Source organism: Teleopsis dalmanni, chromosome 2 (assembly GCF_002237135.1).
Source record: "Teleopsis dalmanni isolate 2A chromosome 2, ASM223713v2, whole genome shotgun sequence".
Taxonomy (NCBI): domain Eukaryota; kingdom Metazoa; phylum Arthropoda; class Insecta; order Diptera; family Diopsidae; genus Teleopsis; species Teleopsis dalmanni.
The window spans coordinates 62,636,409-62,660,945 of record NC_051847.1 but is presented as its reverse complement, the minus strand read 5'-3'; the positions used below and the strand labels follow the sequence as shown (position 1 = coordinate 62,660,945).

Sequence of the window (24,537 nt, the reverse complement as noted above, 5' to 3'; positions counted from 1 at the left end):
ATTTTCTTCTCTGGTGGCATTTGTTCTAGAGATGATACAAAATAATTTTAATATACATGTACTAAATAATTTAATACTGTAACTTACAATTTAGTGCCGCCTCCAAAGAGTTGCAAGAAAAAGCTAGGTGAGGAAGAACCAATTTCGACTGAACGATCTATTAGTAATGATGTAAATTCTCCATATATTATTAAGCAATATGTGACACATATTGAGACGAGTGAAGCGAATACTATGGCTGCAGCTACTAAGAAACGTTCCAAAGTCGATGAATACTTGAACTAAATAAATAAATAAAAATTAATTTTTGTTTTCAAGGTTTGAATCACTTATGAATTTATTTAATTTTATTAGTCTTATAACTAGTTTATTTGAATTGTGGTCTAAAATATATGACATGTTAAGAACATTACATTTAGAAAATTACATGTCTTTAAATGAATTTTTGGACTCTTAAAACAACCGCAATGAATAAATTAGAGGCTTTCGAAATGTGTTGTTATCGTCGTCTATTGAAAATACCTTGGACTGATAGAGTTACTCAGAAGAAGAAGAACTGCTCAGAAGAATGCAGCAAGAAAGAGAACTGTTTAAAACCATGAAAAAAGGAAAGTAGCATACTTGGGACACATAATACGTGCACCCAAACGCAGAGGCGTTGGGTGGAAACAACTCTTAATGGTTAAGGAATATCCGCACCTGGACAGGACTTCGGACTATTGGCGAACTGATACACTCTGCGCGGTCAAGAGAACTTTACACAGGGATAGTAAACAACATATCGTGAAACGCTTTTTGAATCCTGTATAGATTGTACTTTAGTTTAATTTAAAATGATCTAGTTAAATGCTAAAAGTTAAATGCTACCTGTTATGATTAATTATAAGTACTATTAAAGAAAAATAGTAGTATTAAAAGTTTAAATTGAAATTATGTACAAAAACAAAAAAAAATAAAATACTAATTGTCAATAAATGCTACCGCAGACACTCAAAGTGAGTAGGCAGTCTAAGAAGAAGAAATGAATTTTCCGGCGACAAATATATAATATGTCCATATATAATATGAATCTATATTGATATATTAAATAATTGATTACTGATTTCATAAGAGAAATGATTTCATACTTATGTAGACAAAAACTTCTCAAAAATGTTGATGCATATAGAATTAATTAACTGGACATTATATTTCCGTTAGTAGAAGATTTTTAAAATAGTCCCTCTATAATATAGAAAAAACAGAAATGTTATGTACGTATATTGAACTTGAAATTTTTCAAACTGCAAATATATTTAGATTAAGTTGAGTTTATTATTTCAAACAGTTTGTAAAGCTAAACTGTAATTTGTTTTTATATGGTCAATCAATCGCCTTACTATTTCATCACTATATTAATAGCAGGACAATGCCGAATTACAGAAATGCACTCTAAGGAACTTTTATGATATATGAAAAACTTCCGTTTGCTTAAAACGTTCAATAATCTGTGTGTTAGTGTTAGAGTTGATTATTCCAAATGCTTGTCAATGGTTAAGAAGATAATATATATTCCACCAAATCAAACTCCATCCTGGCAACGCAAATAAAACTAGTAATTTTTTTTATATTAAATAATAAAATTTTGAAGTTTTCCCATTCTGAACCTTAATGTACAATATTTATGTCTTATTGCAAGAATATATAATGTCCCATAATTATGTCCATAATTATTATTACTTTTTACTTAAAAGTAGAATAATTTATATTCTAATATTGCATTCTTGTAGAAAAAATTTTAAATATACTTACTAATTGTAAATATGAAAATTGATTTTCATGTGAGACCTTAGCTGTATTTTTTTCAATGGTGCTAAAATAATAAGAAATAAATTTAATTATTGTTCTGATAATTCGTCATTATAATATATTTCTATTGTATTTCAATACTATTTTTATCATTTAAAGTTTTTCATAATTTTACTTGATATTAAAATATTTTGAGCGTATGTGTATGGCATTTATTTTAAAATGTACATACTATGTATATGAGATAGAATAGTATCTTTCATTCTTCTTTCATTCTATTATGTTAGAACAAAAAATTAATAATTAAACTTTATTGATTAGCTTATGCTAATAAAATAATAAAAATTCTCAGCAGATGTTATTATAGTAAAGATATGATACCGTTGTCGCTTGTATCTCAACTTTATTTAAATATGATAACAATTGATTTTAGGACTTTAGTAGGGGGCTTAGTATCCGAACATAGAATATCAGATGCTTTTAAATGCAATGAAACAAAAATCGTCAATAAAAACTTTTCAGTTCGTATGCATCTTCTAAATTGTTTCACATGATAATATATTAGTTATAAAATGAAGACTGAACTTAATTTAAACAGCGATTTTCACTGCAACTGCACTTAAAAAAATATCCGTCTTTGTATATATTAATGTATATATACATGTATTGTTTGTTATGTACTCATATATAAGTATATATTTTAATAATATATTTAAATAAAATGATAAATATAATATGATAAAATGATAAATAAATGATTAAAATGAAACGTAGCATTGGGCACGAGTTAGATGAGACATCTGCTGATTCAAGCCGTAGTACACGCTTGAACTATTATAAGCTATAGCATTTATAGTTATATATACTATTCATAATATTTTCGATTTAAATTTTATAATTATAATTTAATTTAAAATAATTAGAATAATATTAGAAATATAAAATAATTTTAATATATATATAATACATTTTTTGTAAAATTTTTTTATACGCACTTTTCATTTGTTGTATGGAAATTATTACTGTCCAGTAATGTACTAGACTTTTCTTGGGAAGTTCTGCATTGTTCTTCTGTGAGGGAGACAGTTCTATTAGATTCCGTTCGTAGATTGGATTCGGTGTGTGCCATAATTTATGTTATTAATTGTTTAAGTAAGTTTTTTCTGATTAATTTCATTCATTTATTTAAAAGTCAACATTTGTTGATTTTATCTCTTTAAGATGACAGCTACGCTGGATTTATATTATTGTTATTGTGGTTGTTTGTCTTGTTTTTTTTAAATTAAGGTTATCAAAAAGTTGTTGTCTATATTCATAAATATTCTTGATTTAATAAAGTGTTATGCATTTCAAAGTTCCGATGTGTCAATACTGTTTGAGTAATATATATAGAACAGAATTATTATCCAAGACTTAATGCGTTTAGCTTAAATTTTATTAATGGACAATATGGATCACTTTACTTTAAAAATAAAAACGATTTATCATATTAAATTTTTATCATTGATGAGGTTCATCTTTGCCTGGGGGATGTATAATCCAATTAAATTGTTGTGACTAGGACAGTAAAAATCAAAAACTGTCGGAACAATATTCTATACACATAAAGTTGCTGTTGATTAGTGTGGCATTTGTACTGAAACTGTGGTAGACCTGTATTGATTTGATGGAGAACAATGGAGAAATAATGAAAACCGTACATTCTAATCGCTTAAGAAAATGATTATAATTTATTTGCATGAAATCGAAGAATCTGATATCCTTTACATGTGGTAGTAACAGATCGGTGCCTCAATCAACGTAGCCTATCCTGTTTTGATTTTGTGTCACGAAAAACATCGGTGGTATGTAATTTAGTCTTTGATGATATGAAATGGAATGTATCCATACTTTAAAATGTTCCATGGAGATCATTTGAATGATGTCACACTTAATAACAAGAGCCAAACAATATATTAAAATGAAAATGGATTGATCAAAATCCAAAATTTCAAAAGTATTTTTATTTCGTTTACTTTAGAACCATAAAATGGATGACCATTTATATATATTTCAGACATTAATAACACTAATGCACTCATTTTATACAATTTTTTAAGTAAAATTATAATTAAAAATTATGTATATAATAAAATAATTGTGTCAAACTTTTTAGCTATGTTTTAACTGAAGAAATAAGTTAATTTGAAAAAATCATGAGGTGCATGAAAATATGTAAACGCGTGTCAAAATCGTTATAATTTCTAACTCTTTAACTTTTCATCAAATCACAAACATTCCTTCTTATTTTCAAAGCTTTAAAATTTTTTTTTTCCGGGTTTAAGTTTTCACGCGAATTTCCGAAATGGTTAACTAATACTGCATTTAATACTTCGCATCGGTAATTGTGTGACTTGAGGGTGTTTGTAAGTCTTTTTATACATATCTTCCGATGAAAAATTATAATATTTATCAATATCAATTATTATTATTTACATAAAATTAATCTTTTGATTCAGTAAGTAAATGAGAAATACATTATTAATGACAATTCATAGATGTTCATAGTTGTGTCTCTTTATTTATGAAATTAAATTAAAATATAAATATATATTACGTACGAGATACTGTAGTCATTATTGACATCGTAAATTTAATGATTAGTTTCAATATATTTTTATTGACCTGATTTTCTTGAAATACTTCAGCATATATTATTTTGAAAGGAATCAGTAATAAGGTAATGTTTACTTCATATAACAAGCATATTAATAATATGAAGAGAGAAACTTTATAAATATTCAAGTATTTATTATTTTGCTTAACTATTCTATACTTTGTAGCTTCGCTCGTCAATAATATCACTTCTTACGTAAAAAAATTGTTAGATTTTAATTGATTGAATTGAATTAAAAGAAAATAGATGAGTCATTATTAGAAATTGTAGCTATGAAATAGTTAATTGGTCGATGTATCCTTTAAATAATAAGATAATTTATTTACAACAATTTGCTTATTATTTTGGGGTATCTATTGAAAAGAATTTCGTAATTATGAATAAACTTCTATCCAACACGAGACAACATCTTTTTTGTTGCAAATTCGTTTCGTTGTTATACTTAGATTTACTTTTGAGTGGTAGTAAGAAGCAATAATGTTCTTGTATTTCTTAGCGCAATTAATTCTCAACTCAACTAAAATGTATGTGTTTTATGTATACAAACAGACAAAATACAAAAAAAGAATACCATTAAAATTTGGTTGAAATTTTAAAAGATGATCGCTGAAAAAATAATTTCAATGTTTGAAATCTAAATTAATTTAAATTTGGAAATAATATATCAATATATTTTAAATGCGAATTTCTGAATGCGTAAAAGAATATATAGAAGAATAATTACGTCCTTGTAATAGGACGTCAATAAATAGAATGCCAGAGAATTGTAAGAGCGACACTTTTACAGTAAGTAACTCTACATAGTCGTAAAGCGTGATACATTGATAAACCGTTTCCAATTTCCCAACAACGCCAACTAACAGGGTATCTGAAAAATTTGGAAGCTGGTGGGTACAGTTTATGACTATTTTGACTAAATCACGAAATACAATTCTGTAATGTATGTTGTATATGTTATATTTTCTTGTAAATATGTTCTAAAAAATAAAAATTAAAAATAATGAGTGTAATATTATTTACTGAATATTTAATAATATTTATTTTAAATGCAAATGTGATTATAATTTTTTCATTTATAAGTGGATATCTTATTATGAGTCAAACGTTTTAGAAGCTGCTTATACTTAGTGGTACACAATATTAATAGATTATTAATAATCATTAATAATTAATTATTCTAGTTATTATCGGTTGTAAAAATTTTATAAATAGTCTAAGTGAACCAAATAAATAACTGAAGTACTTATTCACAAAATCAGTCTACTTTATCTTAAATAATTTTGTGAAAATTAAATGATTATTTAAATTTGAAAATTAAAACAATATAAAAACATTTAAATTATATTTAATTTAAAATTATTTCAGCCAGCAATATAAAAAATATACTACGAAACCTGTTGCATTACATAAACTTTGACATATACACCATTGAGCAACATAAGGTCATCATGAGTTTCTATTACCAGTCCTTTCTTTAAAACATATATCATGTTTGCATCTCGTACTGTTGTTAATGTACTCGTGATCCTCCTATATTTACTTTACATAGCAGACATAACATAGTTTGACATAGACATTACTTACAGATACTAAACAATTGCAAAATAAATTAAAAATTAACAAAGGTTTTGTTTCAGCAAATAATTATAATTAATATTTTGAAATATATATAGAAACTATTCATTTAAATAGTTCCATCTTGAAGAATATCGGAGCCTTGCAGGGCTAAATAAGAAATTTTGTTTTAGTTATATTAAAACACGTATATTTTTTAGGTGGGAAGATATATGTGTAGATACGATATGTCGTGGAAAGATATCTGTTACCATATCTCCAATCCTCCGAACCTAAAATTATTTATAATTATTGAAACTTTATATTGATCGCTATGGTGTTAATACTAATAGGTATATTTTATTGGAAATCTTCAGTTGACAATTACTGTTGTTGTCTTAAAAATGCTATATGAAACCAAATCGTTTTAAATTAAAAATAATTTATTGCTGACTTCAAATAAATAATTACTTAATTTTGATGTACCAAGGCGAATAAAGGTGGTGTGTATAGAATTATTTAAATTCGAATTGTATTTCAGTTACTAGAAGATTGTTTAAGTGATTTCTGTAGAATTCAGGACAAACCAAAACTTTTAATATTGAAGTTGAGGTTTTCAATATACAAAGGATTTTTTAAATAGTTTAAATGTTACGACTGGTTCTTATTTTTATATACGATGAAGTTTGTCTATCAATGGAATTTTTTTGTTGTACCATATAGGATAGCCTGAAATCTTTAATAAGCTGTAGTGTTAAAGTTAACTATTTCAAATGTATATGAATTGTAGGAAGACGATATTAGATTAGATTTTATATGGGTTGGGAATTTGCCACTACGTCACTGCATCCTTTGAGGAATATTGTAACAAACCCAGTTTTGTTCCATAGACGAGTAGCAGTTAAAAATGCCAATATGCCCTTATTTACCCCGCAGTGTCCAGTAAGGAAGCCTGTGACAAATCGGATGCCATTTCTGTTTAACATTAGAAGTACCCTCGTTCTAGCTTTTGATCAATTCGGCATGAATTTTTAGTTTGTCTGCAGACAATTGAATTATCCCAATCAGTTTGAACTGCTGTTTCCAGCCATTCATTAATATTAAGTTTTAAAAAGCTCCATGAAGGACCGCAGAATGGTTGTAGCCCAATTTAATATGAGACCACCCCTTCTCTGGCTAGTTCATCTGTTTTATCGTCACTCGAAATGAGAGTAGTGCTAGGAGTGTTGATTTGCAGTTTACAGTTTATAGATTACTATTTAATTATTATTACGTTTTACTTAGAAATTGAATAATTTATATTCTTATATTACATTCTTATATAAAACATAGATATTAATAATACTTACTAATTTGAAATATGAGTACTGTTTCTCATGGGAAACCTTAGTTGTATTTCTTTCAACGGTGCTAAAATAATGATAGGAAATTAATTTAATTATTGTTTCAGTAATTATATAATTATTCACTTTTCAATTAAATTAAAAATTTTGTTATTTGAAGTTTAATTTACTATAATTTATTTACACATTAACATTGCATTTATTTGAAAATATGTATACTATTAATATAAAATAGCATAGAGAAAGCGTATAAGATTTGTTATTTTATTATATATGTTAGAACCTAAAATTGTTAATGAAACTATATTGAACTATTATTCGTTTCAATGCTTATGCTAATATAATAATAAAATTACTTAACAGATATTGTATCAGTAGAGACGTGGACTCATAGTCGATTTGCAATTAAATTTTTATGTTAGAAATTATAACTTAATAACTTAGAACTTATGTAATTAAATTGAAGGTGATATTTTTATATTATATTTCACAATAAGAATGGAGTGATTAAAATAAAACTCACCATTGAGTATGAATTACATGAGATTTGTACTGGTCTAAGACGCAATATGCATTTGAACCATTGTTTCTATTTTGCATATTAATAAGGCGAAGTGAACTATACATAAGCTAACACTTTCGATTTAAATTTTATAAATTTTTCTACTTTTACTAGAATTACATTATTTGTGAAATTCGTTTATACGTATTATTTCTTTGATGTTTGGAATTGTTTTCTCTCCTGAAAAGTATCTGGTTTCTCATGAGAAGTTCTGCATTGTTGTACTTTGGGGAAATCACTTACATCACGTTCCGTTGGTATATTGAAGTTGTTGTATGCTTTGATGTTATTTATTATTTTTATTATTTATTTATTAATAGTTTTTATTATAAGTGAGAAATTATTTTTATTTTATTTCTTGGAATTATATTACCTTTAAAATGAAATTGTTGTAAGTAAGTTGTTGAAATACATAAATTCAGAATTATGTATGTACGTACTTATAAACTTTTTCAATTCTTCTCTCCTGTCAAAAGTTATGGAAATCCTGTTTCTTAAGCGCCTTACACCGATTATTCAACAAAACAGGCTCATCCCTGACCATCAATTCGGCTTTCGACAAAAACACAGCACAATAGAACAAATTCCTAGACTTGTCAGACATATCCATAGTGCTATATATGTTAAAAAATATTGCACTGCGGCATTTATAGATATTTCACAAGCTTTTGATCGAGTATGGCATGATGTCCTCCTTTTTAAACTAAAATTGAATCTACCCCTACATTTTTTCATATTTATTAAATCATATCTCTCGGTAAGGCACTTCTTCATTAAGCATGGAAACGAAACTACATGACTTCATGATATAGGAGCAGGAGTACCTCCAGGTAGCATAATGGGACCAATGCTTTATCTTCTACATACTGCGGATCTTTCCCTTACCGATGAGAGTGTTATCGGAACATTTGCAGACGATACAGCTATTTTCTCAGTTGACAGTGACCCAATTCGTGCTTCCACCAAACTACAAACCTGCCTTAACAATGTTGCTGTCTGTATAAAACATTGCCGTATCAAACCAAGTGAGTTAAAATCTGTCCAAATAACAATTACTACAAAACGTTCTACGTGTCCGCCTGTCTTAATAAACAATACTCAATTACCTCAAACTGTAGAAACAAAATACTTGGGCATACATCTGGAAACCACACATATTTAATATGCGTAAAGCCTTGGGTCTTAAATTGCGAAATTTATTTTGGTTCCTCAGCCGAAATTCCAAACTGTCACTAGACTATAATCTGCTTATATACAAAACTGTACTAAAACCTATATGGAATTATGGAGCACAATTATGGGTTACTGCAGCAGACTCAATATTGGCATTACCTAGCGTTTTCAATCTAAAACACAACGAATGATCATGCATCTTAGTATGTAACGAATGAACAGTTGCATAAACAACTACGTATTCCGACAATCAAGTAAGAAATATCTCGAAATACAAAGAATTACGCTCATCGCATATATATGCCTCCAAACCGTGATGTCCCCCTCCAACACTTTTACAAGGCTAAAAAGAAAAACATCGAGAGACGTTTTAAATATGTATATATAGGTCACACACTTCTATTTTAATTATACATATATGGATATGTCACTGGACATAGTCCATATGTCCTTTTTTTTTAAGATCGTAATAAATATTATTACGATTCATGTTAATATATATTACTTATTGTCATTCATACCTGACAGATTATAATAAAATAAAAGGATTAATAAATATATATGTGACATATGTCGTCAATAATGACACTTATTGCCATACATATACCGGTACCTTTAAAGCAATAATGATGTTATATTTCATATGCTTGTCCTCAACTTCATCTGGAAAACCAAATGGTTTAACAAGGATAACAAGGGTTAGAAGCTCGCAAAATTTTTGAGGGCATCACAATGTCAGCACTCCGAGTGAAAGTGCTGACAACTGCCAGCAAGCGCTTTCTGAATCTAAACTAACCTACTATGCAATATTTCACTACATATTAGTTTAGTACATATTATTTGATTAAAAATTATATCATTTTACATACACCGGAATTAAGGTTCAGTAATAAGTTAGTATATTTCATATAACATGCACAATTATAATATAAATAAAGAAACTTTACATATATTTCTTCATTATATATGTTTGGGAACATAATTAAACCCTGTTAGTCCATGAATATTTTATATTTGAATATTTATTTTGTCCAACCGTTCTATCTTTGGTAGCTTAGCTCGTCAATAATATTACTTCTTACATAAAACTGTTTTCTTTTTTTCCGCTATTAATTATTATAATTCATTCAAGTCAACAAAAAATAGTCAGATGTCCCATTATAAGAAATTGAAGCTGTGAAATAAATATGCTAAACATTATTTGCTAAAATAATAAATCTCAATAAGTTAATTGTTCATTAACCTTTTAAATAAATGAATAATTTATTTACAACAATTTGCTTATTACCTTGCGATATCCACTGAAATAATTTTTGTAATAATAAATAAACTCCTATACAACACAAGACAACATCATTTTTATTGCAAATTAGTTTCGTTGTTATACTTAGATTTGCTTTTGAGTGGTTGTAAGAAGCAATAATGTTCATGTATTTCTTAGCGCAATTAATTCTCAACTCAACTAAAATGTATGTGTTTTATGTAGACAAACAGACAAAACACAAAAGAAGAATACGATTAATAGAGACACCACAAAAATTAAGGAATGGATGCCTGTTGGGTTAAAATTATCAGAGATGATCGCTGAAAAAATAATTTCAATGTTTAAAATCTAAATTAATTTAAAATTGGAAATAATATATCAATATATTTTAAATGTGGTTTTCTGAAAGCGTGGAAGAATATATAGAAGAATAATTACGTCCTTATAATAGGACGTCAATAAATAGAATGCCAGAGAATTGTAAGAGCGACACTTTTACAGTAAGTAAATCAATATAGTCGTAAAGCGTGATACATTGATAAACCGTTTCCAACTTCCCAACAACGAAAACTAACAGAGTTGAAAAATTTGGAAGATGATGGTGTACCCATGGCTTTTTTGACTAGATCACGAAATTGAATTCTGTAATGTATGTTGTATATGTTATATCTTCTTATAAATATGTTCTAAAAAATAAAAATTTAAAATAATGATTGTAATATTATTTACTGAATATTTAATAATATTTATTTTAAATGCAAATGTGATTATAATTTTTTCATTTATAAGTGGATATCTTATTATGAGTCAAACGTTTTAGAAGCTGTTCGTATTATTATAAATAATCAATCATTAATTATTCTAATAATTATCGGTATTTAAAATTTTATAAGTATTCTAAGTGAACCAAATAAATAACTAAAGTATTTATTCACAAAATGAGTCTACTTTATCTTAAATAATTTTTTGAGAATTACACGCTTCAATTTGAAAATTAAAGGAATATGAAAAATTTATATTAAATAAAATTTAATTTTAATTTATTACAACTAGCAATAAAAAAGAATATACTATGTGACCTGTTGCATAACATAAAGTTTGGCATAGACACCATTGAGCAGCATAAGCTCATCATGTGTTCCTTTTTCTACTACCAGTCCTCTCTTTAAAACATATATCATGTTTGCATCTCGTACTGTTGTCAGACGATGTGCTATAGTAATACAAGTTCTACCGCTTCGAGCAGCATCCAAAGCTTCCTGAACCACTTTTTCACTTTCTAAATCTAAAGCAGATGTGGCTTCATCCAAAATAAGTGTTTTTGGATTTCTTAATAAGGCTCTTGCAATGGCAATTCGTTGTTTTTGGCCACCGGACAATTGTGCGCCTTTATTGCCTAAGGAAGTACTATAACCTTGAGGTAAGGAAACAATAAAATGATGTATATTCGCTTTCTTCGCAGCTTCCATTATCTCAGCCATAGGAATATCATCACGGAAGTTATTTCCATAAGCAATATTTTCTGCAATTGTTCTATCGAATAATACAGGTTCTTGTGATACTAGACCTAAACTTGAACGCAAAGTATCCATTGAAAAGTCTGTAGTTGGTATACCACTTATATTGATTGAACCACTATTTGGATCATAATAACGTAGTAAAAGTTGTACGCAAGTCGATTTACCAGATCCAGAAGGTCCTACCAATGCTACTGTGGTTCCACGTTTAATATCTAGGTTGAGATTTTGTAAGATTTGTATGCCTTTTCTTGTTGGATATTGAAAGTCGACTTGTTCATACGTAATGTCACCATCTGTTTTCTATTTAATTAGTATTAAAAAAATTAATAATTTTTTTTAAATGCTTTATATGAAAATCTTACTTTAACTGTATTGTAAGGATCATCTTGCACACTTTGTATTGCCGGAGCTCTGTTAAATAATTTCAATAGTCTTCCAGCAGATAGTATAGCTGCACTTACATTTGGTGCATAAGCAAAGGCGTGACCTAACATCCATGAACCAAATATTAAAGCTTCAGATACTCTATAATATTAATAAAGCTTGTGTAATAAATATACGTATAAAATTATTTGCTTATCATACTTTATTACGTTTTTGTAGTGCACACTTTTGTTCGCAACTAACCATCCTCCGTAATATAGTGATACGCCATAAGACAAAAATAATGATGCTTGCCCCATTCCGAAAACGGTTCCCCGAAATTTAAATTTTCTGCGACAAGCTACATTAGCATGATCAATTTGTTTATTGTAGTAACTCAATAAACTTTTTTCCAATCCTAAACTTGCCACTGTACGTATATTTGATATTGCTTCCACTGCCACTTGAGAAGCATTTTCAACAGCAACTTTTTCAGTAAGTGCACAAGATTTCATAAAGCGTGATTCAATATATACAGATAAGCAGACAAAAGGCAAGGTAACTAATGTAACCAAAGTTAAATTCCATGATGAAACGAAAGCTACTATGGAGCCGACAACAAGCGCAGATATAGCCTGAACAATCATACCAATCCTTGCACCAGTAGCCTAAAATATATCAAGTAAGTCAGTAGACTTTTTTGAACACTAAATTGATATTGTACTTACGCCTTGAACATTTGAACAATCACCAGCTAATCGTGCACACAATGCACCTACAGAATTTCTTTCACTGTCAAAGTACGACACATTTTGACTGATGATTGTTTTGAAAGCCGTTTTACGTAGTCGGGAAGTCATCTTTACTCCAGCCATGTTAAACATATAATTTTGTGTTAATGTTCCCAAACCCGCTATTAAGCCAACCACAATGAATATATACGAGAATTGGTTAGTTTGCGATTGCACATATTCAGCGTCTTCATCGGACATAATCTGCGTATATGAAAGGATTTTCTCATATATATAGATTTCAAAAAATCTGAAGAACTATATATGTTTACACCGAAAAAGTCTCCAAATAGAATAGCCCAAACTGGACAAATAGCTCCATGTATAATTGCTGCTACACAGCCCGTCAGTAAATAACGCCATTCGGGTGCATTTAGTTTCATTAACTGTTTGAAGGATACTTTGTATTTTTCAACCTCCATTCTTTTCTCATTTGATTTCCCTTAAAATATATGTTGGAATATTTGGAATTTCAATACATTTAATAAATGTCAGTAATATGTTATATTAACATCAACAAAAGTAAACAAAATTTGATACTCAAAGTTCTGTATATTAAACAATATTATTTCAGTATTAATCAACTGAACTCTTAAAACTTCATTCAAACCTAAAATAACTATGACAAATTCTTAAAATATAGCTATTGAACTGTTATGAATTGAAAAATCGGTTTCAATTTCGTATCAGATTTACTCTAGTAAAGTAGATTTCCGCATTTAGGTACGACTATTTTGTTATTAGTTATTGTGTTAAGAGCTATATATAATAAGAAGCACTGACTTGAAGTCTTAAAGAAAAATTCTGCAAATTAATAAATTTTCTGTACCCTTTTTTCTATATGCTTTACATAATACTCAAAGGAAAACTGGACTCAAATAACTAATGAAACCAATGACTATAAGTATATATAAGTATATTAATGAAATTTAATTTATTATAAAATAAACTTACTTTTCTCTTTACACGTGATATTGTCTTCTAGCTTTTCCCCGACATCATCTTCACTTTCAGAATCTTCTTCGGTATTTAAATGGTTTACAGAAATTGATTGAACTATATTACCTTCATTTGAGTCAGCTTCTACTTCTTCCTTCCGTTTAGTTATATTTACAAGTTGAAAGTAAAATCCTTTCTTTTCCATTAGTTCATCATGCGTTCCTTGTTCAGCAATTGTACCATTCTTAATAAATATAATTAGATCGGCATTAGTGATTGTAGATAAACGATGAGATACTACCAATGTGGTGCGACCCTTGCTTGCAGCTTCTAAAGCGTTTTGAACCCGTTTTTCAGATGTCGAATCTAGCGCAGAAGTGGCTTCATCCAAAAGTAAAATTTTTGGATTACGTACTAGAGCACGTGCAATAGCAATACGTTGTTTTTGTCCACCGGACATTTGAGCACCTCTTTCTCCTACCAATGTGTCATAACCCTTTGGTAGTTTACTTATAAAATCATGACAATTTGCCATACGTGCAGCTTTCTGTATATCTTCTACACTGGCGGAAGGATTACCATATCGTATATTTTCCTCAATGGTAGTAGCAAATAGAACAGGTTCTTGTCCAACCACTCCAATTTGAGAACGAAACCATGCGACATTTAAATCTTTAATATTTATACCATCTACTCTAATTGAACCATTCAGAGGATCATACAAACGCTGCAATAATTGTAATATGGTTGATTTACCACAGCCTGAAGCTCCAACCAATGCAACAGTTTGACCAGCTTTAATGTTTAATGAGAAATCTTTTACAGTCTCTATATCTTGTCGTGTTGGATAGCGAAAATGAACTCGTTGAAGTGAAATATTTCCTTTAATATTTAAAGGAATTATGCCTTTGTCGTCTAGTGAATCAATAGCTGACTTGCGCTCAATAATTGAAAAAATACTTTGTGCAGCACCGTTAGCTGCACTAAAAGTTTCCACATGGGGTGAGGCAAATCCTAAATTTTGTGCACCCATTATTATACCAAAGAGGACAATAACTAAAACAGCTGTCGTGTATTGTCTAATTTCTTCGTGTCGATCCGCAAGTATAAGTTTTACACCATACCACATCGCAATAGCGTCACAAGCGTAAATAATGAACCACATTATGCCTGCACTTATACCAGAATAGAGACCCTTTTTACGTCCTATGATCTCAGCAGGAATAAGTAATTTACTAAATCTTTCAGTTTCTTTATGTTGACCACTAAATCCGAGTACAGTACGAATACCAGAAAATACTTCTTCAGCTATAGCTCCAGCAGCAGAATATGCCTTCAATTCTCTTACGGTAAGAGGACCTTGTATTTTAGCAACCATAACGGTAGATATTATAATAAGTGGACAACAAATAATGACGACCAAAGTCAGTTTCCAGCCATACAAGAAAGAGGCGATTATTCCCGTTGTAAAGGTCATAAAAAGGAAAGTAAATATAGCAATTTTCTCTCCCATGCCATCCTTCATCTTCTCCAAATCTCTGTAGAACAACATTCGATTTTAATTAAGTTTGAAAATAAAGGAGATATTTCTTAATTACTCTGTCATTTTGGTTGCAAAATTATTTCCTGAATTTGTGTCATACCAAGATATATCTTGACGCAGTATTGCTTCTAAAAAGAGTTTACGTATTCTACTAGTCTATAGAAAAAATTCAAATTGTTGGTAATAGTCTAATTAACAAGTAGGAATAATATAATTATGTTGTAAATTGATATTATTTACCTGTTTTAGGGCAACATGATTCAATAGATCGACGGCAATAGCTAAAAATAGCCATTCTGCCAAAGCACCCACCAAACATCCTATGCCATAAGCAAAAGCATCATCTCTAATGGCTTGTAGATTTTCTTCTTTAGTTGCATTTGTTCTAAAGAGACGTGAGTGCTACTTTTAATATCTTTTAAAATTAAATTAGTGACTTACAATTTCTTTCCACCTCCAAATAGTTGCAAAACCAATGTTGGGGAGGATGTACCAACTCCAACTGATCGATCTATGAGTAATGACGTGAATTCTCCATAAATTACAAAAGAATAGGTAATGCATATTGAAGCGAGTGACGCTAGTACTATGCCTACAACTACTAATATACATTCCAGAGTAGTTGAATACTTAAACTAGATTAATAAATAAAAGTGAGCGTTAATTCGTAGCTATATAAATTTCATTTCAGCATTTGATTCCTCACATCTGAACTAGCTTATAAATAAATCAGTATTCTAAATTTAAAGTTAAATGTCGTCATTACTTTAAGCTTAAGTTTACGCTTAAGGTTTAAACTTAGTACATTTCATTTCAATATAAAAAATGTTATATTTAACTAGCAACGTAATCTCAGTTATACATCCCAGGTAGTAAAATATGACTAGAAATACAATTAATGATTATATTAAGCTAATTATAGTGATTATTGTATGGTTAATTTCTTTAAGGCAAAATTACCGATATGGGAGTCTATCATAAATGTAACTTTCTTTTAAATATCTATAACCAGTTGTAATTCGATATTACTCACAGCCAATAACAGAAACAATTGCAAAACTTTCAATCCTTGTAGGTCGAGAATATACCTTTAAATACATTTAATATGAATAAGAGCCGATTTTATCTTCAAATCACGAAATCACGCTTGACAAAGTGATTTTATATAAAATTAGGGAAAATATTTGATCGAAAGAATCGATTTTCAAATGAATTAAAGAATTACAGTGACAGCGAAAAACGGATGTTACTGATATATCCTTTTAAAATAATTTCAAGAATTAAGGTATTCTAAGTAAATTTTAACGTTAGAATAAAGAGTAACAGATTTTTTCAAATAATTTAAAATATAGATTTATTTAATCATATATTTAAATTCTATATATATTTAGAAGCAGTCTGTTGAAGTATTTTAAACGTCAATTAAACGTGTTCACTGGCTGATAATAATAAATAAAGTTTGCCTAACTTGATATAACACCCACACATTATTCTTAAAAGATATATTGATATGGTGAAAGATATGTTAAATATGTTGCGGTGTCTCATAAAACTAAACTACCTTAGACAACCTTATTGTCTAAAGACAATAATATATCTTTGGATCTTTTTAAAACCATACAAGCTTTCAAGACTTTGAGATGAAAACCATGTATTAATAAATCTTCAGTTCCAGTAATTCAACAACAGTTTTTAAATCATTAGATACATAATATAATATATAAATTCTCAACCATACTAACTACATATTTCACTTTTTAATGTGACATATGGGAGACATATATAATTATTTTTTAATTAATATTAATGTTAATTATAAATAAATTAAATGTGGAATATTAATTTATATATTAATATACAATTTATAATATTGACTTAGTTATACTTACTAACTGAAAATGTGAAGATTGTTTTTCCTTTGGTGGTTTACTTATATATTTTTCCAGTGTACTAAAATAGGAAAAAAAATAATTCAGTTGTGTATGAAATAATTAGTCGTTATTAAATTTCTTCTCACATTTATTAGTATTTAATTTATTAAAACAAATTTTTTAATAACTATAATTTTTTTTTTAAATGTTTTATTTTTTAAAATTTTTTTTTTACATTTATTAAAAACTGATTTAATGAAAAGTTAATTTCTATATCTACAAAATATGTTTAAATGAGTTTCAGAAAGAAAGTACAATTACCATATTTTCTATTTTAGAATTTTAAATATTACACCAATTACCATAAGTTGTAGTAACAAAATACATCTGGATAGTGAACTAAACTGTGAAACACACATATTCAAAAAACGTAAATTGAGACAATTTGGGTCTAAAATTGTGAAACTTATTTTGGTTCCCGAGTCGAAATTCCAAACTGTCACTCAATAATACGCTGTTAATATACAAAACTGTACTAAAATCTATATGAAGTTATAGAGCCCAATTATGGGGTACTGCAGGAAATTCAACCCTGGCCATTATCTAGCGATTCCAATCCAAAATACTACAGATAATCAAAAATGAACCTTGGTATGTAACAAATAACTAGCTGCATAAACAACTAAGTTTTTCGACAATTATCTCGTATCAACACTTATCTCGTATTATAAAGAATAACGTTCATCGCATATCTGCGCATCATAACTCACTGGTTACACACTTGATGTCCCTCTACAACACTTTTAGAAGACTGAGAAGAAAATTTTGAAAGATGTCTTAAATACAGCCATAGTCAAAAGTATTAACACAACGAAAGTTTTTGTACATATTGCATAAAAACATGTTTTTATTGTTGTTGTTGGACGTCAGTTGCAAAAAATTTTTTGTTGTCATTTAGTTTCATCTATGCAGAACCGAATAAAAAAAGAATTGGAAATATAACTGTTCATTTGACAAAAACATAAGCAACTGCGCTGATGCTTATTAGTAGTCAAAAGTATTTACACACATTTTTTTCGCGTCAAAAGTATTTACACAAAACGTTAATTTCATTTTTTTCTTCTTAATTGATGAATTTTTAAAAAATTTTTTTATTTTTATTTAATTAATATAATTAATATTTGGTTACACCACCTTTGGCATCAATAACGGCCCGTAATCTAGCTGGAATTGATCGAATCCAGCTGCGAATCAATTTGGACCGAATATTCGCTATTTCAATTATGCTATTACTACATTTTGGATTTTTATCAATAGTATTTTGCTGTTTTATGAAGTCTCAACCATATTCAAAGACATTAAGACCAGAGCTCTGTGCAGGCTATAAAAAAACAGTAGGATTTAACTCTTTTAAAATTGGATTAAGTCCACATCCTTGATGACATGGTGCATTGTCATGTTGTAGAACCCAGTTATTGATTGAAAAAGGTCTATTTTTTGACGTTAAGATATGGTTATTTAAAATACCAATATAACCGGACTGATTTAAGGTGTCATTTTTCGGTACCAAATATCCAAATGCATTGTATGATAGACATTCCAAAAACAAAACCGTGCCACCTTCAAATCTATTGAGTGGCTGCACTGCTTTATGCTTTTGGCGTTGTCGAAAATGCATGGATTGGTTATCAAATGAACCCTAGAATTGAATTCAGACTCATCTGTTCATAACATATTGTTCCGAAACTGTATAGGTTACTTAAAATACTTTAAAGCAAATGAGAGAATATTTAATAAGTTCGTTAGAGTAATATTGACTATTTTGTGCACCACATAGGTATTGATATTAATATTTTTCCACCTGCGATGTAGTGTAGCATCACTAATAATCTTGCCAATTAACTTTTCCGATGATGCTGCTATTTTGCTAGAACTTATTGTAGGATTTTCTACGACTACTCCTAATAATCATGTGCATCCCCTTTGATTCATGGGAGGTTTCCGCCCAGTTCTCTTCAAATTTATTAAATTTTTGCATATGTTCTTATTTTTATCTAGATTTCACATCGTTTTATGTAAAATTTTGCATAACTTTAATAAATCCTACTCTTATATTAGGTGCCAACCTCAGATCGAATTTCAACTGATAATTCTTTGGTTTTTATCATTTTCCTAAATAATTTCTGAAATTTTGAAATCTCTAAACTTGTGTAGTTTGTGACAAAAGCTAACAACTGCACTTACTTAAAGGAAATCCTACAATAAATGCTCATTAATGTTTTGTATAAATACTTTTGACGCGAAAAAAATGTGTGTAACTACTTTTGACTACTAATAAGCATCAGCGCAGTTGCTTATATTTTTGTCAAATGAACAGTTATCTTTCCAATTCTTTTTTTATTCGGTTCTGCATAGATGAAACTAAATGACAACAAAAATTTTTTTGCATCTGACGTCCAACAACAACAATAAAAACATGTTCTTATGCAATATGTACAAAAACTTTCGTTGTGTAAATACTTTTGACTATGGCTGTATGTACATGAAGGTCACACATTTCACACCTTTTTTTCTAGATCGTAATAAATATTACTTATTGTTATTCATACTTGACAAAAATATATATACGTAATTAATTTTTAATCAATAAAAAAGAACTCAATCATAGAATATATGATAGTTATTTTAATATAAATTTATCTAAAAATTAGTTATCTACATTATAGTATCTACCACCTTAGTTATCTGACCTGCTTGACTAGACCTGTTCACCAAAAGTAAAGAAACTACTTATAAACTTATATTTTAAGTAATATATTTTAATACTTATTTCTATATTAATATCAATTGTAAAGTAAAAATAAAATTTGATTGACATAGAAAATAACATGACTATATCTATATTCTCATATATTAAAATGAAGTGTAATATTTTTAATTCCATTTAAATGTCATTGATATATTGAATAAATATTAACTAACTATATATTATATATTTTCACGGAAATGAAACGATAAAGTACTGAAATACTATAAAAAAGGGTAGAGCTAGTGTTATCGGTTATATTTTAATTTTACAATTCATATTAATAATTATAATATGATATTATAAATTAATGAATTAAATTATATAAATTAATAATTCATTTTATTTCTAAGTATTCTATACGAACCTTTTATTTAATCCAATGAAATTATTTTTGCAAGGTGGATTGTTTGATATCTTAAGAGAACTTCTCCATTGTTTTTCTGTAGGAGTTACGGATATACTAAGGGCTATTGGTTCGCTAGAATTGTTGTGTGACATGATATATGATGTTACCATTAATATTTGTTTAACTCGATATATGATAGTTTTATCTAAATAAATTATTAAAGCATATAGATATTAAGTATCTTAACCTTTGCATGATTACAGTAATAATATAATAAAAATATTTTAAAAATATTGATTAAATTTATTAAAATTTTTTTTTTGTTAAATGTATTAAATATTTTTTTATAGATAATTTTTTGTTAGATTATATTTTGGAAATTAAAATATTAAATATTAAATGATGTTGAGAATTAAATTATAAGTTTTATAAAAACCGCTTTCCACATAATACTTTTAATTTTTCTTAAATATCTTTAATTCACAATTAATAAATTATAAAAAAATTGTAATAGTGAGGATATCAAAAATTTAAAAAATTAATTTTTAGTGAAATATATTTCTTGAGTTTTGTATGGTCAGTTGTTTTGGATACGCCAAATATTTATTTGCAGTAATTTTTTGACTCATTTGCTGGTTTAAATATTTAATTTAATATTTAATATTAATATATTTTAATATTATATTTAACAAGAATTATTAATGTGATTAATATTATTATTATTAATAATTAATATTATTAATTATTAATAATTATTATTTTATAATTAAAAAAAAAAAATTATAAATATTAAGATTTTATATATTAACTTTTATTTCTGAAATTAAATGATTTTACTTTTGAAATAACGACACTTTTGTTTGTTTTTTAGAAGTATTATTGCTTTTCTTATATTTATTTTATTCATTTTTTGATTATTTCGTTGATTTCATTTTATAAAAAAATGAAAAAAAAAAATTATAAATATCAAGATTTTATATATTAATTTTTATTTCTGAAATTAAATGATTTTACTTTTGAAATAACGACACTTTTGTTTGTTTGTTAGAAATATTAATGTTTTTCTTATTTTTTTTTATTTATTTTTTGATTATTTTATTGATAACAGCATAACACTAATATAATTATATATTAATTCCATTTACGATTGAAGAATATTTGAGACATTGTTTTGTTAATATTCTTTAATTTAAATTTTTTTAGCACTAAATCAAATATAATTTACATGTGATAAAACTAAGTAAATTCACTAGTTAATAGTTTTTTATTTATTATTAATTATATAATTAAAATTAACACATTCTTCTTTATATTGTTTAACTAAAATATATACACTTTCAATTCAGTATATTTTAACAGACCAAAAAAAAAGGATCAAACTTGGCATACCATATATTTATTTTGGTAGTTTTTGGAACTGACCTCTTTACTTTAATTTACTCATTTGCACAAATATATCTTTATCGTTGTTTGTAATTTTAATTAAAATTAAAAGTTTATTTATTTTATTTTAATATTTTTTTGAATGTATTTAAAATGTTGGTTTTTATTAAACAAATGTTCAGCTAACACTACCGGTAAGAAAGTACATCGATGATTGTCTGGCTCAAGTGAAATGTAAATCTTTTTATACATTTGCTCCTGTGAAATATCATAGGTAATTATTAATATTAATTATTATAATTTATGTAGCATGAACTATCTGATGAAATAAATAAACAGGTTACACAATACGTATGGAAAAATCATTATTATATTTGTTTCATTCATAATTAAAATCAGATTTGTTTACACATATTAAATATGTAAGAAGGGAATACTTAAATATGTAAAAATATTTCTTATTGCAGACATACAATTAAGATGACAATATATACAATACTATAAAGCATTTGCACTATTTTGCATATAAATATTATATTTTGCAAGACTTTTTTAAGACGTCTGTGCTAACCGATGCATTAATTAAAAACAGGTGGCTTCAAATAGTAAAAAAAAGTATTAAAAAATAGCTAAGAATAATAAATTGATAAAACTTTCCCGGCAAATCATTAAACAATGACACTATGAATTTATTCTGTGGAGCTATAGTAATCATAATTAATCATCTACATAAAAAAAATTTAAAAATTTCAATTATTTACTTTTAATAATTAGTAAATAATAAATAAAATATTTAATGTAAAAATAAGTATTTTTGAAACTTTTATTTAATTTCTTGACGTATTTATACATTTTAATGAACATTGGAATTATCATAAAAGTCTGATTAGTGTTGTTTGCTTAGATTTAATTTATAATGTTGCTTATTCATAAATGTTTCTTTGTACAATATTTATTGTTGTTAATGTGTTTTGCTATAAATTAATTAATTTAAGGCAATTCATATTTAAATGCAATAATTATATAAAAACTTATATGAAACTAATCGTGATTACAAAAACTACTTAATTAAACGCGAAACAAACATGATCATTAATATTATTACTTGACTTTTTGTAAAAGTGTTAATCTATAATATGTCATTATTTGGATTAGTAGAACTCGCTCCATTTCTTGAAGATAATATTATTATGCTTCACGTTTTGAAAAATAATTCGATTTGGTTCTGTTAGTACTTTTATATGAAGAAGTTTTATTTCTTGAAACAATTAAATGCTAATATTTAAATTATATTTTGTAAGTGACTATAAACTCGTGATATACCCTATATACATATTTTTATAAATTATTATATAGTGCTATTTTTCATATTTTGTTGAATTATTGTAATAACATCTCTATTTTTTGTTATAATATAACGTCAGTTATAATAGAAGTGATTGTTTTAGTTAATAAAAACTATTGTATTTGGTAAAGCGGTTTCGAAAAGTACTAAAACAAACATTTTTATTTATTTTTATAATTTATTATTTATATTTAAATAAAGTTATATTTTATTAAAATATTATTCCAATATTTCGACTATCTTCGATAGTCATCTTCAGGAAAACTAACAAAATATACAATGTAAAATTTACAGCAAAAAAATAAAAAGAAAATCACAATAAATACAATAATTATGTTGAAGCTGTTTTGAGCTAGTGCACTTAAGCACTTATACTCTTTTTTAACTCGAGGTATCTTCAAAACCCCTCTTTACGCCTTGACTAGATTATTGTTTATCACTTCATCATTCTATGCAATAATTGACCTCAGATCTGCATACCTCCCCAAGGAGCGTGTTATGAGATTTGATAACGCGGTGTTGGTAAGTCTGTCAGTTTTCGCAAATAATTTCAGGGCTCTATCCTTTATGTATTTTTTGATGGGATCAATCTTGCTGTCCCTGAGGATGTCATTCGTCCTAATGTACCATGGAACTTTGAAAAGTGTTTTTAGAGCCTGGCTTTGTGCAATTTCTAGCTGGTGAAGAGTAGTGTTTGAAGCTTTGCTAAACGTTACACAACCATATAGAAGTGACGGATGAATTATTTGGTTATATAACATATCAGTTTCCTGTTTTTTAGCATTGAGATTTTTATTTCTGAATAGCGGTTGGAGGTGATGAAGAATTTTGGCACAGCTAATTATTTTCTTTTAACAAAACACTACAACATAAAAAGAGAACAATAATTACAAAATACATATACAATATCATGTGTCATTTGTTTATAATATTCCTATAAATCTGGGCACAGTTGTCCGCATCCGTTTTATAATTTAGTGTCTTGCTATTCTGGATTTTTAGATGATGACTATCGAAGATAGTCGAAATATCGGAATAATATTTTAATGAAATATATCTTATTTAAATATAAGTAATAAATTATAAATTTTATTTTGTATATAATTATTATGATCACAGATAAATAATAAAATATTTTTATTTTATTGAATTTTTGACTGACTATACAGCTGTTTCAAGTATTGCCAAATAACTATTATAAGTGGCCTTTTTAATAGTATTTCTTATATTTATTCATTCGTAAATAATTGTCTTGAGACGACAAGTACAAAGGGTTAGAACTCGTGT

General features: G+C 27.3%; 1 protein-coding gene across 2 annotated transcripts; it reads right to left on the bottom strand.

Moving 5' to 3' along the window:
- Nucleotides 1-11,359: 11,359 nt before the first annotated feature.
- LOC119679616 (multidrug resistance protein homolog 49-like) lies at nucleotides 11,360-22,021 on the bottom strand. Of its 2 annotated transcripts, XM_038092073.1 has the most exons (12): nucleotides 21,945-22,021; nucleotides 20,541-20,727; nucleotides 17,386-17,446; nucleotides 15,938-16,131; nucleotides 15,737-15,881; nucleotides 15,552-15,652; nucleotides 13,969-15,491; nucleotides 13,287-13,456; nucleotides 12,952-13,218; nucleotides 12,446-12,891; nucleotides 12,223-12,385; nucleotides 11,360-12,160 (listed from the first exon to the last, which is right to left on the bottom strand). In XM_038092073.1, the coding sequence occupies exons 2-12, from the start codon at nucleotides 20,690-20,692 to the stop codon at nucleotides 11,411-11,413; spliced, it is 3,972 nt and encodes a 1,323-aa protein (XP_037948001.1). In that variant the 5' UTR covers nucleotides 20,693-20,727; nucleotides 21,945-22,021; the 3' UTR covers nucleotides 11,360-11,410. The 2 variants fall into 2 exon arrangements, with proteins under 2 accessions (XP_037948001.1, XP_037948002.1); XM_038092074.1 differs by lacking the exons at nucleotides 20,541-20,727; nucleotides 21,945-22,021 and having other exon boundaries at nucleotides 15,938-16,007; nucleotides 17,386-17,403.
- Nucleotides 22,022-24,537: the final 2,516 nt, after the last annotated feature.